Genomic DNA, 16434 nt, shown 5'->3' on the forward strand with positions numbered 1-16434 from the left:
GAGAAGTTATGCTCTGGAACGATGAGAAATACAATAAATACGAGGCTGCGTATGATACAATATAATTGGTTACACAGACTATACATTACACCGCAAAAGTTAAATAAATGGGACCCAACAGTATCTGATAGATGTTTTCGATGTAAAAAAGAAAGGGGAACAACAATTCATGCAATCTGGACATGTGAGAGAGTAGAAAAATTTTGGGATGATCTCAATCAGATATTAAATAAAATAACAGAAAACAATATACCAAAGAATCCAGAGATCTTTCTCCTAAGCAACATAAAAAATAAAGAATTTGGAATTGACTTGGAGGATGCACAAAAAAGATTTGTTAAGATAGCCCTAGCTGTAGCAAAAAAATGTATTATGTCAACCTGGAAATTGGAAGATAATTTGAAAATACAACAATGGTATATAGAAATGAATAAATGTATTCCATTAGAAAAAATAACATATAGTTTAAGAAATAATATTGAAATATTCGAACAAGTATGGGAGCCTTACATTAAATACAATAGCGAAAACCTACCGGGAACAAACATTACCTAAGTTGATGGAAGGAGAAGAGAAGAAAAAAATGGACTCAGTAGAATTTCTGGTGTATTTTTGTTGAATGACAACATTGTCTAACTGAATTAATGCAACCTAGATTGTATAACTAAAATGGATGAGAGGGGGGAGGGATGGGGGGGTGGCTTGGGAGGAGGGAGGGGGGAGGGAGAAAAAGTCACTGTAAATGTGTGGAAAAGAAAAAGTGTATATCATGGCTATTGTGATTTATGGTGTGAAAAATAAAAAATTAAAAAAAAAAAAAAAAAAAAGAACAAGAGTAGGTAAAGAAAGAAGAGATGGATAAAGTGAAATCAGACATGGGGGTCACCCAAAATTTGAAAAATTAATGTTCATGCCATTGGATTTAAGGCTGCCCTGGAGGAATATGATGCGTTCGCCCTGAGGTTTATGTATGTTTGGCCTCATCCATTGCCAGGGTGAGATTCGTCTGTGTGGCAAGGTGTGGGGAATTGAAATGGGTAACAATCGATAGATTGTTTTGTATTCATTATCTGTTAACAGTTCTTTTATTTTTTTACATGTTTACACTGTGTATAGTTTATTTTTTGTACTACCAATTAGTAGTAATTCTATCGCGCCCACGGGAAGAATGAATCTCAGAATTGCACGTGTGCACTCTGACAATAAATATGAAATCTGATAAATATGAGATTTAGCTTGGACCCAAAGATAGAGTGCAGCTGTTTAGTGAAATAGTTACCCAATCTGCATTTGGTCTCACAATTGTAAGGCAAATATGTTGTCAAGTGAGACAAAGAACTAACAAAAATTGCTTACTGAGTCCGAGATAAATTGTTGTAAAATGTGAATCTTCTGAGCTTGAGTGAGAGCTGAAAGCACAGATCATTAAACGATCCTTATGAAAGGAACTTCAATGGGAATCAAATTGAAAGGATATCAAACTTCAAGCTACTTGAATTAACAGATTGATATATAGAACTAGGTGCTACTATCCCTGATGTTTCAGTATTGGGTAGATTGATCTTCCCTCATTGAGTTAGTATGGTTGGTTGCCTCAATTACAATAATGGAAGATGACCACGAGGGAATATTAATCAGTATCGGTCACATCTTCAGTTGTATTCCCTCGTATCATTGGGTGCTTCAGCCTTTTAAATACAGTATCCTCTGCCAAGGCAGGCCCATCATAGGCTGATCAGACCTGGATGTGTGTCCCATATCAGTTTCTTCTAGTGGTCATTTGGAGCCCAGATAGGATCCCTCCTTTATAGCCAGAGCCAGTGACTGCTCATTTCAGCTGAGTCGGAGAGGGATTTAATTACCTTTCTGAGGGCCTGTCCTGAGATTCCTACTTCCCTCAGAAGCTTGGTTATGGATTGGGTGACAAATCCTCGACAACCGACTTCAACCGAGCACCCCCTCACTTTCCAGCCTCGCTCTTCTGCTTCTGTGACAAGATTAGAGTAGCGTGGTGCTTTCCTTTCTTGCTCCTCATCCATGGTACCCTCCCAAGGAAGGGTCAGCTGAAGAATGAAGACAATCTGCTGAGAGCTGGACCAGAGTACCCTATCTGGTCTCAGGTTGGTGTTGGCAATTTTCGGTGGAAAGATGAGTCGCTGGCCGTGGAGCACCATTGTCACTTTAAGTGAATAGTGTAGCAGAGGAAGTCAGACTAAAAGGCACTCTTTTGAATGGCATCAGAAGAGAAGGTGAGAACTCGAGCACAACCTCTTGGAGGGCAAGATCGGCAGAACTCAAAATAGCATTTTTATTGTGGAGGCAGCCTCTCACTAAATAAGTCATCTTGCAAAGTAACATAGTTCAGCTCAAACATTTCAATGAAGTTTGTCTGGGCTCATCATATGATACAGTGATAGAGGAAGCCAATGCAAAGGCCTATAGCCATTGGAATAACCTTGAGCACACAGTTCCCGATGAGTAGAAATTCTGCCTGCCTCACATGAAAAACAATCTTGGGGTTGTATATGATGTCATATGTACTCTGATAATAAATTTGAAGTTTATTTACCACACTCTTCTGAGCACAGAGCTACAGGCAGAAGTAAATATCTGTAATGGATTGGCTGACAAGGATACATTTGTCAACATGATCAGTGAACAAACTTTCAATGATCTTCAATATTATCTTACCTTATCACAGAGAGAAATTGCCTGGATATTTTCTTGCAATAGCAATCTGGGAATGATTTTCAAATCTATGTGATTGCAGGTGACTGTAATATTCTCAGTTCTGAGATAGCATCAGCTTTTCCTATTACAAAGAGCACTTTTAGCGTAGCTCCATGAGGTGCGATGAAAAGGCAAGTATTTTAGTTGTGTGGAATGATCGCTGTGCCCAAAACAATGGCATTCATGAAACTGAGGCTGCATTGAAACACAGTTGATTTATCACTTGCATAGCCCTGATTTAGTCACAAAATTGGGTCATAAAGATACACCAGTATGATGTCATAAATACAATGCAAAATGTATACAGTTATAATGACTTTCAGCTGCACCTCCTTCATACTTTGTCACATGAGGCAACTGCTTCGTCATGTACCAGTTGCTAATAGAAGATATTATAGACATTAAGAAATCGTAAAAATGACTATTTGTGAAGGAGATAGTTCCAGGAATAATTACTTGCTTGACCACTAATTCATATCTACAGGAATCAATTAAAAATATCATAAGTTGTATTTTCATTTTGCAAGTCTGCCCATGGCGGTCCATGCCCAAGATGGTGGTGCCCTCTGCTCAGCAGCCTGGGCCATTGTGGTGAGCAATGGACCAGCATGGGGCACCAGAGCAGGAGAGCACCACATCCCCCACACCTACCACCCCACCGCTGGGGAGCCTGGGAGAGGATCCTGCAGAGTACGAGACAACAGCAGTGCACCAGTGATGAGCTCAGAGGCTGAAGGCATCACAGCAGGCTGGTGGAGACGTGGTTACTAGGTATTGCGACAGAGATTCGTGAGGGTGCAGATCGCAAGCAGGACTTCCAAAGCCCCCTCGGGTACTGGCAGCTTCCTAATTGTTTTGGAGTTTCAGATGCTGGGGCTACGGATGACTAGACTGCTGGATCATTGTTGGAAAGGATGGAAAGCTGTGCAAATACAGAGATTATAGGAGTACAGGAGCCAGCTGCACTGGAGGTGGAGGTGGTGGGATCTATGGACATTTGATGACTTTGATTAGACTCTTTTTTGCTTCTCTTTCTCTCATGTTGGAGTACTGGACTGGTACCGGTTTTCATCCAAAACCGTTGGGATCGGACACCTACCATCCGCCGCACCCCCACTCTTCCTCCACCGTCCATTGCCTCCCTGCCCCCTCCAGCCATTCACCCGCCCCATTCCCAGGACCAGTGTCACACTATTTTGCACCCTAGGCCTGGCACGGGAGTTCGACGTGCGCTGAACAGGAGGCTCTCCACCAGCACGTTGGTCAGGTGGAGGTCAGAGGCAATGGGGTGGCCCGGTAGCTTGGCCAAAAAAGGTGAACAGCATTGGCTGCTCGGATCTAACTCACGATGTAGCAGCAGGGCTGTAGAGCTACTGAGCCTAGAGTTTTTGGAGCACTGCACCAGATCGCAGTGACAGCTCAATGCGGGAGCAATGGCTGTCTTCTTTACCCATAATCTCCCATGTAGTTGGAAACTTTCTGCCAGCATCAGAGTGGTTCCAGCTGCATGGGGGATTATGGGTAAGGAAGACTGCCATTGCTTCCCCATTGAGCCATTCACTGCCTGCTTCTCTCCCACTGTGTGTTGGGGGCCGAGAGTCACTTTTCTACCAAAGTAAGAGAGGGCACCCATGAAGTGGGGGCAATTGGGAGTGGGATGACAGGGAGTTGAGGGGGGTGGGGGGGGGCTGAAAACTGAGAATTTATTACAGGAAAGTAATGTTATTTAAGTGTAATGTCATCTACTGAAAAAAGGGCTGGTTTTGGAGGTTGCCGGTTTTAGGAATTTCGGATAAAAGGTTAGCCACCTGTAGCACCTTTTTCTGTCCCTTTAAAGAGCAAACAAGAGGAACTAAGTTTTGGAGTTAAACAGGAAAGTATGCAGAAGGTGTGATGGTAGTTTAATACACAAAAGTGATGGAGAAACTTATAGGAAGCATATACTGTATAACAAATGTTTTTGGCCTAAGCCCTTCATCGAGGTATGAGGAAAAGTAGCCAGCCACCTAAATAAAAAGAGGGAGGAGGAAAGGGGGAGAGGGAGTTGGGGGGGGAAAGAATAGCACAAGCCAACAGGCAAGAGGTCATAGAGTGCCCTCTATGTTTGGGACAAAGACAATTTTTTCCTTTATTAGCCCCTGGATAGGGAGAGATAGGGGAGTGGCCCAAGAGAAACCAGAGACATTGATGTTAATGCCATCTGGTTGGAGAGTGCCCAGAGGAAAACTAGTTGTTGCTCCTTCCATTTGCGAGTGGCTTTGGTTTGACAATGCACGAGCCCACAAACAGACATATTGGTGTGGGTACTGGGTAAGGACTTGAAATGGGAATCCCCACTATTACCACACAGAGTGAAGGTGCTCAATGAAATGATCAGCCACTCTGTGACCAGTCCCTCCAATGTAAAGGCGGCCAATAACGAGAGCACCTGATGCAGTGAACACCCTGTAAATTTACAAGTGAACTGTTGCTTCACTTAGGAGGACTGCTTGGAGCCCCAACTGATGGTGGAGGAGGTGTGGTCACAAGTATAGCATTTCCTGCAGTCACACACATCGGTACCAAGGGGGCATTTCATGGGAAGGGATGAGTACTCGTCAAGGAAGTCATGTCGGGGGAGGGGGATGGGGGAGCTCCCTCTATGGAAAGCGGAGAGGGAGGAGAGGTGAAGATGTGTCAGGTGGTGGGATCATGTTGTAGGAGGTGGAAATTACAGAGATATCATGTTGGATGTGTCGGCTGGTGGGGTGGTCATTGAGGATAAGGGGAATCCTGCGTTTGCTGCATCTTGGAGCGGAGGGGATAGAGAAGACGTGCAAGAAATAGAGGAGATGTGAGAAAGGGCTGAGTTGATGGTAGTTGAGGGGCAGCCATGTTTGATGTAGAATGGAACACCTTACCCTGGAAGCAGATGCAACAGAGACTGAGGAATTGAGAGGAAGGAATAGGTCTGAAGATGTGTAGTTGAGATAACTGGGTGCTGGTGGGTTTGTAGAAAATGTCTATGGAGAATTTGTCTCCCAAGATGGAGAGAGTTCAACAAAGGGTAGAGTTTTACCAGAGATGGACCAAGTGAGGTCATGGTGAAAGTTAGAAGTAAAGTGGATAAATCTGACAATTATTGGTACATGAGGCAGCATCAGTAAAGTCGTCAATGTAGTGGTGTAAGAATTGAGAAGCCATGCCTGTATGGGCTTGAAGCATGGGGGCCCGTGCGGGTTCCCAGGGCTACTCCTTTGAGTTAAAGAAAGTGGGATGAATCAAAGGAGAGATTACTGAGTTTGACAGGCAGAGGAGGGTGGTGGTGGAGAGGAACTGGTTGGGTTTGTTGTTGGAGGTGTCCAGAGATGGGACGTCCACGGTGAAAATGAAGCAGTCAAGTTCAGCGAACTGGAAGTTGTTGAAGTCACGAAGGGCATATAAGGCACCACAGGTGTAGATGGGGAGGGACTGGATCGGGGGACAGAATGGGGCTGAGGTAAGATTATACTCCTTCGACGGGGAAGGAGCAGACAGAAACAATGGGCCTACTGGAACAAATGGGTTTGTAGATCCTGGGTATTTTGTGTACGAGACAAAAAAGGAACTTTGAACCATGATCATTTGCATATGAACTGTCAATAACTATAGTGGGTTTTCTGCTTGGGAGAGGATCTTAGAGAATAGGAGACGCCAGCAGCAATTAATCCACTGTAGGTGTGCACTAAAACTGCCATTCTGAAGCTTAATCAAGTATTTGCATTGCCAATCATGAACACAGATGTGATTCACGCATCACAGTGAAACATCTCACTGGCCTGAAGCCAATAGAGAAGTAGAGACTTAAGTGAATGTTCAAGAATACCATCATGTTGAGGGAACATAATGAAAAGTAAGACTATTATAGTCTTCAAATTCAATACAGAAATATCACTAGCTTTGCATGTTTTTGCACAACCTTAAGGTTATTTATTGATCAGCATCTACATGACCAGGAATAAAGCTAAAGAACGTGCCATGCCAGCTAACATAGAGAAACGCACCACATTCAAATTTATGCTATAATAGCGTGGGGACACAGTTTTAATGAAATGCATAAACCACCTACACAAGCAACCAAGTCCATTACATTGACAGCCATTTTATTTAACCTCCACAAAAGGTTCCATGATCAGTGCATTGCATAGTTTTCCAAATATTCATATCTATTATTCCATCCCAAAATTAGTAATCTCAATAGAAGCATAAAGATTGAAAGGTTCAGAACTTAACAAGAGGGATGTGTTATTAACATTCGTGCATTTTCTTTAAACTGAACATTTAGCTTTCAAAAGGATGCATATAGTTCTGTGCATGCCCAGTATCTTGATAATAAAAAAAAGTTGTTCTATTTAGTGCAGTGGTTCTCAACCTTTTTCTTTCCATTCCCATACCACTTTAAGTAATCCCTCTGCCACAGGTGCTCTGTGATTAGTAAGGGATTGTTTAAGGTGGTATGTGGGTGGAAAGAAAGTTTGAAAACTACTGTTTTAAATGTACCTCATTGACTCGTTATGTGCACAGTTTCATAACTCCAAAGGAAATGGGCCAATGACAATTTTTCTCAAGCAAAATATTTCAGTCACAAATGGGTCTAGAGCAGTGATTCTCAACCTTCCCTTCCCACTCACAGACCACTTGAAGCAATCCCTTACTAATCACAGTGTACTTATGGCATAGGGAATATTTGAAGTGGTGTGTGAGTGGAAAGAAAAAGGTTGAGAACCACTGATTTAGTGTAATTGTGTGTTTGATTAATGAATCAGACATTTTAAAGACTTACCAGTTGTAGTTTACAATGAGTATGAGACCATAAACCAAAACTCATGTTTTTTTCCACAGTTTATGCGGCTCTGACAAGAGTAATCCTTGAGAATGAACCTGAAAAAAATTAATTTGTCTATGACTATATATTAATGTCCAGTTTACAAATTTAAGCATGGTGATGTAAGTTTAAGAAAAGCCACAATTAAATAGGAAATTAAAAATGAATGGAAAAATATCAGGGTTGAAAATTTCCATCAAAATTACAAAGACATTACTGTGACGAGAAATTAGAATCAGAAGCGTGATTATCTGGGCACATTTTGGGCAATGTATGCACTTTAAAAAAAAAATTTCAATGAGACACACAGCAAGGTAACAGGTCCTTAGGGCCCATGACACCAAATTACAACCCCATATGTTTTGAAGGAGGAGTGATAAAGGCAGCACAATGTTCAGAAGTCTAAAGTTAATGGTGCAGAGAATTTTAATAGACATTCAATGAGTTTGACACTAATACGAGGTCACTGAACTTCACTAATTAAGGTCACCAGCTCTTTCAGAACCCAACTATGACAGGCCCCAACCCCTATACCCTCACTCACCTTCACCACCACAACTTCAATGTGTCAGTGGATATCAAGATAGCATTGTGACACCTCTCCTACTTTCCACCTCCTCCACTAATATGGCTAGTGCAGCGTATACAGTAAATACCATACAATCAGTTGTCCATCCCTTCATTGGTCAATTTCATTTCTTGCATTTTGTTTTAGCCACAAATTACAGCCTCTCCTACTCCAGCTTTGACCGGTGCTTGCAAGTTACTATTATGGCCCCTTGCTGCTTCAAACAGCCAGTCCACATGGAGTCAGTTGGTCATATCAGAGTAGAAACACAAGGCTGAAGAAACTCAGCTGGTCAAACAGTGTACTTTATGTAGCAAAGATAAAGAGACATCACCAATGTTTTGGGCTTCAATGGAAAATTGTCAACAGGTGTCTGAACAAAATGGTAGGGGAGAGGGGCGGGGGGAGCACAGTCCCAAAGGCAGGAGGTAATATCACAATTCCCACATGCATTTTCAAAGTGGGGATGTATTTTGTTCAGCAGGAGAACTTTTGGTGCAATTCCCAACTGATGACATAAATTCACAAAATGTAGGGTGTGACTCAAATGGTTTCTGATTGAAAGACAATGTAACATAAATATTCAAAATGTCATATTTTTCAGCCTTTATTACCAAAATAGAATTGCAACACCTTCATAAAATATCAGTACAAAGTACAGCCCAGTCTCACGTAAAAGCAATCACAATAAATTAAACTTTGCTTGCAAATAACAATTAAACGTTTAACTGCAGATGAATTGGGATGTCAAGGCTTTGGAGAGGGCTAATGTGCCAAGAATGAGGAATATGGAAAGCTAAGTGAAACCCGGATTAAAACCAGAGAATAATATACAAAGATCTAATATGGAGGAATTGCATTTAAACTTGAAAATACAAGCAAAGACCTCCATTGTGGGAATAAAGAAGGAGCTTCTTCAAAGTGACGAAAAAGGCTTAATGGCCTCTTTCTGTGGAATACGTTAACTTACCAGCAAATAAATTAATTTTGTCTAAAAGAAAGTCCCCTATTCTTTTTTAAGGAAAATACCAGCACTGACTTTTAGACTTTCTTTTAGGCTGGGAAACAAGGATGAAAGGAACTTATTTATAAGTATCTCAGAGTGGAAATAGTATCATAATGTTGTCTTTTTATCAAATTCCTCCATTATTTTGGAGATTGTCCTATACTAATGACTAAATTACTGGAGAAAAATTAGATCTTTTGTAATTTTAAAATATATATTTACTTACTTATTTTTAACATTTAGACATTAGGCATGGTAACAAGTACTTCCTCCCATCGAGTTCATGCCACCCAAATACTCCAATTAACCAACAACCCACCCTATGATTTGAAGAGTGGAAGGAAACCCACATAGACACTGGAGTACGTACATACTCCTTACAGACAGTGCCAGATTCAATCGCGGGTCGCTAACTGCCATGCTCACCGTGCAGTCCTTAATATAGTTCTCTTCCTAATTATTTTATCAAGGTATTGACTTATTAATTGTAAAATTCACAAAACCTATGAAAACGCAATTCAAATTCATTACACAATATACAAGTCCTGCTGCAGCAATAAATATAATATTGAACAATTTAAACTTATTCCAGTAGCTTACTATTATCTTTCTTCTGTGAACATTTTAAAAGAACTACAGCAATAAGCAAGATTGCTTGCATGTATTTTCAATTGGAATAGCTTTTCATTGCTGTGTGCTGGTGATAAGTGGCTCAACAATTATTTTCCACAGTTCCTGTAAGCAAACCACAAACAAATCAATTCTCAATTGAAATGAAAAATAAAACTTTTAAACTGAACACAAAAGTTACATTCAATTTAGCATTGGTCAATTGTGATATTTCCTTGAAAGAAATGATATAAATATTTGCATTAAATACATACAGATACAGTACCACCAGGTGGCAATCATAAATCAACAAGTAATGACAGTTTTACTTGTTAGATATTAATTGGTGGGCTATTTCTGCAAGTACATGTATAATTTCAAACTTGGCCCTTCTACATTCTGTGTACACATACAAAGAATATAGAAGGGGCAGGTTTGATGTATATATGCACCAGTACATATATTGAGCTCTCCACTGGCCACTGGTGCACCAAAGAGGTACAAGGACTGCTTAAAGAAATCTCTTGGTGCCTGCCACGTTGACCACCGCCAATGGGCTGATATCGCCTCCAACCGTGCATCTTGGCGCCTCACAGTTCGACGGGCAGCAACCTCCTTTGAAGAAGACCGCAGAGCCCACCTCACTGACAAAAGACAAAGGAGGAAAAACCCAACACCCAATCCCAACCCACCAATTTTCCCTTGCAACCGCTGCAACCGTGCCTGCCTGTCCCGCATTGGACTTGTCAGTCACCAACGAGCCTGCAGCAGACATGGACATACCCCTCCATAAATCTTCGTCCGCGAAGCCAAGCCAAAGAGACATATATTTTGCAGATTAAAAGAGTATATCATTCTTATTCAGGTAATACTGTTATATTATTGAGTGAACGGTGAACCTCACTGTTCACCCACGGTATTTGTTTAGCAAATATTTCTATTTTCTTCTGTGATGTCACTCCATCCACATACCTGTTGATATACTCAAGAACCGAGTTGGTGTATGAGCAGCAAACACTCCAGTCTATAGATTAAAAATGTGGCTGAAGAACAGTCAGCCCCCTCCAGCCACAACTAATCGTCTTAGTTGTGGATTTTATCCATTTGATGACTGGGCTGTAACCAATGAGAGATGGTCAGACTGACCCAAGTGAGGGAGGGTAGTGGTTTTGTAAGCGTCAGACAAGTTTGTATAAACTTGATCTAAGGTGTTATTACCCATCATATTATACCTTATATTTTAATGGAATCTTGGAAACACAGCGCCCAAGTTACAGTGATTAAAGTCTCCAGCCACAATAAAGACTCCATCTGGATGTAATGTCTGCATCTTGCTGATAGCAACATTGAGATCTTTCATGGCTGCTTTAGCATTCACATCTGGAGGTATATAAGCTGCTGCAGCAGTAAATTCTCTTTGTAGATAAAAAGGCCTGCACTTAATGATCAGGTATTCCAGATCTGCAGAGCAATGATAAAGTTAGTGCACCATCGTCAATTTACATAGATGCACAACCCACCTCATTTGCTTTTTCCTGTCACTGCCACTATTCTGTCAGTCCTGAAAACCATTCGTCCTTCCAATTCCACCACGTTATCTGGTACCCAGCTATTAAACCATGTCTCCGTGAAAACCATAACATTACAGTCTGTAAGCCTTCAATGTGTGTTCACCAGAGACTGAGCATTAACAAGGGAAATAACTGTAGCTCTGGCCTGAGTGGTTTTAGTCATAGCCTGGCAAGCTGGCCTCCACATTTCCCCCATTATTACTTACAATCTTGACACCAACGCCGAACCCTTCCAGCCAGGGTGAGTCGAACACAAATCCGGGGGGAAATTAGATCAAATTTAAATGAGCTCCATAATTAATCCAAATCTGCATCACGGATAAACTTCCAAAGCATCTGCCCTACTGCAGCTGTAATACGCACAAACACACAACACAAGAAAGTACTTCAATGCTATTTTCCAAATTCCTGTTAGACACTCAGCCACCATCTTGATAACTCTTTCATTCCTGAAATCATCCCAGTGAACCCCCTTTGAACCCTCTACAACTTCAGAGCATCCTTTCTTTTTTTTATGATTTAAATTTTATTGAGTTTTTAAAAAAATTCCCCAAAAGTTATGTAAATCATAAATTACAAAACATAAACTTTCCATAAAAATAGAAACAAATATGGCAGCAAAAAATATCAATATAATAACCATATGTGTCTATTTAGACCTCTAATAACAGAAAACAAAACTGCTGTTCATTAATATGCTTCACCAATATATCCACCACTATTCCCCCCTCCCCAAGAAAATTGAGATCTTTTCCTCATTTTTGGGTATAGATGTCCAATTTATCAAACTGCGCTCAAAAGCTGCAACGTTGGGTCCACTCTGAAATGATGGCACCCCCAACTTCTAAGTATAATTTGTCTTTCTACCATTAAACTTGTTTGAATCATATCTATCCCCAAATAACTGAAGTGTGTCTCCCACGACAAAAAATCTGGGGCAAAAAGGAATTTGAATACCTGAAACTTCACAAATACAGTTGTGCATCATAATCCAAAATTCCTGAATTCTGGGACAAGATCAAAGCGCATGTACTAAGTCCCTTTTATCTGCCTCACAGCCCCAGCATTCAGGGGTATTTTTCAACCCTAATCTATATAATTTGTTGGAGCCCAATAAAAATGGTGCAGAATCTTAAACTAATTTAGGTGCACTCAGGTCTTGACATTATTTAGATATTTTTACAAATTTTGTCTCATTCTCAGCACATCCTTTCTTAAAAGAGGAACCCAAAACTGCTCACAATACTCTGTGAGATCTCACCAGTACCTTGTAGGGGCCTCAACCTCACATCCCTGCTCTTGTATTCTATTCCTCTTGAATTTGGGCTATTATTGTTTGATAAGAAGCCAATGAGATGTATTATTCAACTGTTCAGATGGTGAATCTATAGAAAATTACAGTAGTTTTTCCACTTCCTGTGCAGCTCATCTCTAATTCCACTGAAACACAGTTACTGGGAATGAGAGGGGTGTCAGCTGCCATTTGAGTCCACTGAGTGCAACGATGGAGACATACAGAAAATAGAGTACAAATGTCAATTGCAAAGGTAAGCATATCCATTCACTTAAACGGTCCCTGAGTAAAAAGGTGTGTCCAGTTTTTTTTTTTAGTTATTTTGCTTCAATGTCTGTAAATATTTTTATTATTCTTATGTGCTTTAGTGATTTCAATAACTATAAAATGTAAGTCTGCATGTACAATATATATTTTTTAATGACTTCCTCAGAGATGCAAAAACATTGCAAAAGTATTTGACAGTGGCGAGCTGTCAGGGCACTCCAGAAGCAGAGCTTCAGGTTACACAAAAGCCAATAGTGATTTTCAGTACCACACTCAGGTACAAAGGGATGCTCAGGTATCCCTGCACAGTGGAAGCTGACTAGTGTGGGTGGGTGACCATCATGGTCTCGATATTTCTGACCACATTTTTGAAAATGGAGAACTGCACTTATGACTCAAGTTTTTTTAAAAAACTAATTCTCTAAAGCTTAACTTTGTTTTCATTCAATATGAGGAAAATGAACATTTTCATGAAGGTTCACTCTTCTTGAGGTCTGATGTTCACATTTCAAATGAGAACAAATGCAACAAGCCTGATTACTTATTGTACTGTATGTACAATCTTCTTTTCTTTGGCTTGGCTTCGCGGACGAAGATTTTTGGAGGGGTAATGTCCACGTCAGCTGCAGGCTTGTTTGTGGCTGACAAGTCCGATGCGGGACAGGCAGACACGGTTGCAGCGGTTGTAAAGGAAAATTGGTTGGTTGGGGTTGGGTGTTGGGTTTTTCCTCCTTTGTCTTTTGTCAGTGAGGTGGGCTCTGCGGTCTTCTTCAAAGGAGGTTGCTGCCCGCCGAACTGTGAGGCGCCAGAATGCACAGTTTGAGGCGATATCAGCCCACTGGCGGTGGTCAATGTGGCAGGCACCAAGAGATTTCTTTAGGCAGTCCTTGTACCTCTTATTTGGTGCACCTCTGTCTCGGTGGCCAGTGGAGAGCTTGCCATATAACACGATCTTGGGAAGGCGATGGTTTTAGAGTACAGTCAGCCCTGGGTTACGTGCTAGTTACAGCCCTGGGTTACGTGCTAGTTACAGCCCTGGGTTACGTGCTAGTTACAGCCCTGGGTTACGTGCTAGTTACAGCCCTGGGTTACGTGCTAGTTACAGCCCTGGGTTACGTGCTAGTTACAGCCCTGGGTTACGTGCTAGTTACAGCCCTGGGTTACGTGCTAGTTACAGCCCTGGGTTACGTGCTAGTTACAGCCCTGGGTTACGTGCTAGTTACAGCCCTGGGTTACGTGCTAGTTACAGCCCTGGGTTACGTGCTAGTTACAGCCCTGGGTTACGTGCTAGTTACAGCCCTGGGTTACGTGCTAGTTACAGCCCTGGGTTACGTGCTAGTTACAGCCCTGGGTTACGTGCTAGTTACAGCCCTGGGTTACGTGCTAGTTACAGCCCTGGGTTACGTGCTAGTTACAGCCCTGGGTTACGTGCTAGTTACAGCCCTGGGTTACGTGCTAGTTACAGCCCTGGGTTACGTGCTAGTTACAGCCCTGGGTTACGTGCTAGTTACAGCCCTGGGTTACGTGCTAGCTATAGCCCTGGGTTACGTGCTAGCTACAGCCCTGGGTTACGTGCTAGCTACAGCCCTGGGTTACGTGCTAGCTACAGCCCTGGGTTACGTGCTAGCTACAGCCCTGGGTTACGTGCTAGATACAGCCCTGGGTTACAAGCTAGTTACAGCCCTGGGTTACATGCTAGTTACAGCCCTGGGTTACATGCTAGTTACAGCCCTGGGTTACATGCTAGTTACAGCCCTGATAATTGTCTTCAAGTTGATTTCATTGCAAGCCAAAAACATTCATTTCCATATCACGTGACTCCATATACACTTGCTGTTATTCTTTCATTTCATTTTCATCCTAATGTTACCCATATGAAATATTTATTATATCCAGGGGCAAGAGGGAGTAAATATTATTTATGAAGACCATTAAACTGTCACAGACAAATATCATAGATAGTACATAGAACATTACAGCACCGTACAGGTCATTCAGCACTCAATGTTGTTCCGACCCATTTTTTCCTTAAAAAAAAAGTCACAACTCTGTGTAAAAAAAGCTGGTCTCCAATATCACCCTTAACCTTTCCTCACTTCACTTTATACATATGTCCTCTGGTGTTTGCTATTCCTGCCTTTGGAAAAAGGTGCTGGCTGTCATTATCATTATCTTGTAGACCTCTATCAAGTCTTCTCTCAATCCTTTTTGCTCCAAAGAGAAAAGTCCCAGCTCTGCTAACCCTGCTTCATAAGACTTATTTTCTAATCCAGGCAATATCCTGGTAAATCTCTTCTGCACCTTCTCCATGGCTTTCACATCCTTCTTAAAATGAGGTGACCTCAACTGAACACAATACTAGAAGCGTGGTCTCACCAGAGATTTGTAGAGTTACCCTGTACTCAGCCTTCTGGTTTGTCTATAGAAAATGCTTCACTTCATACTTATTGAACTCCATCTGCCACTTTTCTGCTCAACTCTGCATTCTTTTGTAACCTACGACAACCTTCACCATCCACAACTCCTCCAATCTTCATATCATTTGTAAATTTGATTAAATCCTTTGAGACTTGTGATGAAATGTTTTGAGAGGCTGGTCATGGCCAGAATTAATACGTCCCCAAGAAAGATCGGGACCCACTGCAATTTGCCTATTGTCACAATCGCTCCACAGCAAATGCATTATCACTGGCTCTCCATTCAGCTCTGGATCACCTCAAAAACAGTAATTCATTCATTCATATGGATCTTCATAGACTGCAGCTCGGCCTTCAATACCATTAATCCCTCAGTGCTGGTCAAGAGGCTACAAACTCGGGCCTCGTTAGCCCCCTTCACTTTCTCATTGGAAGACCACAGTCAGTACGAAATGGAAACAATGTCTCATCCTCACTGATTATCAACACAGGCGCAACCCAAGGATGTCTGCTTAGCCCACTGCTCTATTGGTTATACACCCATGACTGTGTGGCCAGACACAATTCCAATGCCATCTATAAGTTTGCTGATAATGGCACAGTTGTTGGCAGATTCACAAACAGCAAAATGAGAAAACATACAGTAGGGAGACAGATCAGCTTGTTGGATGGTGTAACGACAACAACCTTGCTCTTAACTTCAGCAAAACCTAAAAGATGACTATGGACTTCAAGAGGAAGTCAGGGGAACACGACCCAGTCCTCATCAGTAGTGGAGAGGGTCAAGAACTTCAAATTTCTGGTTGTCAACATCTCTGAGGATCTGTCTTGGAATCTCCACGTTCATGCTATCACAAAGGATAAAGGAGGTTGGGGAGTTGTGACTTTTTTTAATGCAACCCTACCTCTCTTCTTGTTAATACAGAAAGCATTTTTTTCATTTTTTATTCTGCTAACTTTTTCTCATGTTCCCTTTTATTTATTTATTACTTTTTCATACATTCTGTATTCTTTATTGTGCTGCCAATTTCATTTTCATCTTTCTTGTAAATGTTAAATGCTACCATGTTTGGTTTATGTTCTACTGATTGCCAGTTTTTAAATACAAAATCCTTTCACCCTACACACT

At 41.4% G+C, this 16434-nt stretch overlaps 2 protein-coding genes across 10 annotated transcripts in view; both read right to left on the reverse strand.

Moving 5' to 3' along the window:
- The window catches only part of abat (4-aminobutyrate aminotransferase), a 167095-nt gene extending 157261 nt beyond the window's left edge, over positions 1-9834 (reverse strand). For 6 of the 9 annotated variants that reach the window (XM_069905443.1, XM_069905442.1, XM_069905439.1 and 3 more), the window contains exon 1: positions 2692-2925. The gene's annotated coding sequence lies outside the window, so the exon portion shown is untranslated. Of the gene's footprint in view, positions 1-1356; positions 1410-2691; positions 2966-7531; positions 7630-9747 lie in introns of those variants that run through there. The other 3 variants (XM_069905435.1, XM_069905436.1, XM_069905429.1) reach the window with 3 other exon arrangements.
- mettl22 (methyltransferase 22, Kin17 lysine) overlaps positions 8733-16434 on the reverse strand; it is a 44005-nt gene continuing 36303 nt past the window's right edge. The window contains exon 10 of the mRNA XM_069905446.1: positions 8733-9882. Within this exon, the coding sequence (XP_069761547.1) occupies positions 9832-9882 (51 nt within the window). The 3' untranslated portion in view covers positions 8733-9831. The remainder of the gene's footprint in view (positions 9883-16434) is intronic.

The sequence above is a fragment of the Narcine bancroftii genome, chromosome 12 (assembly GCF_036971445.1).
Source record: "Narcine bancroftii isolate sNarBan1 chromosome 12, sNarBan1.hap1, whole genome shotgun sequence".
Lineage (NCBI taxonomy): Eukaryota > Metazoa > Chordata > Chondrichthyes > Torpediniformes > Narcinidae > Narcine > Narcine bancroftii.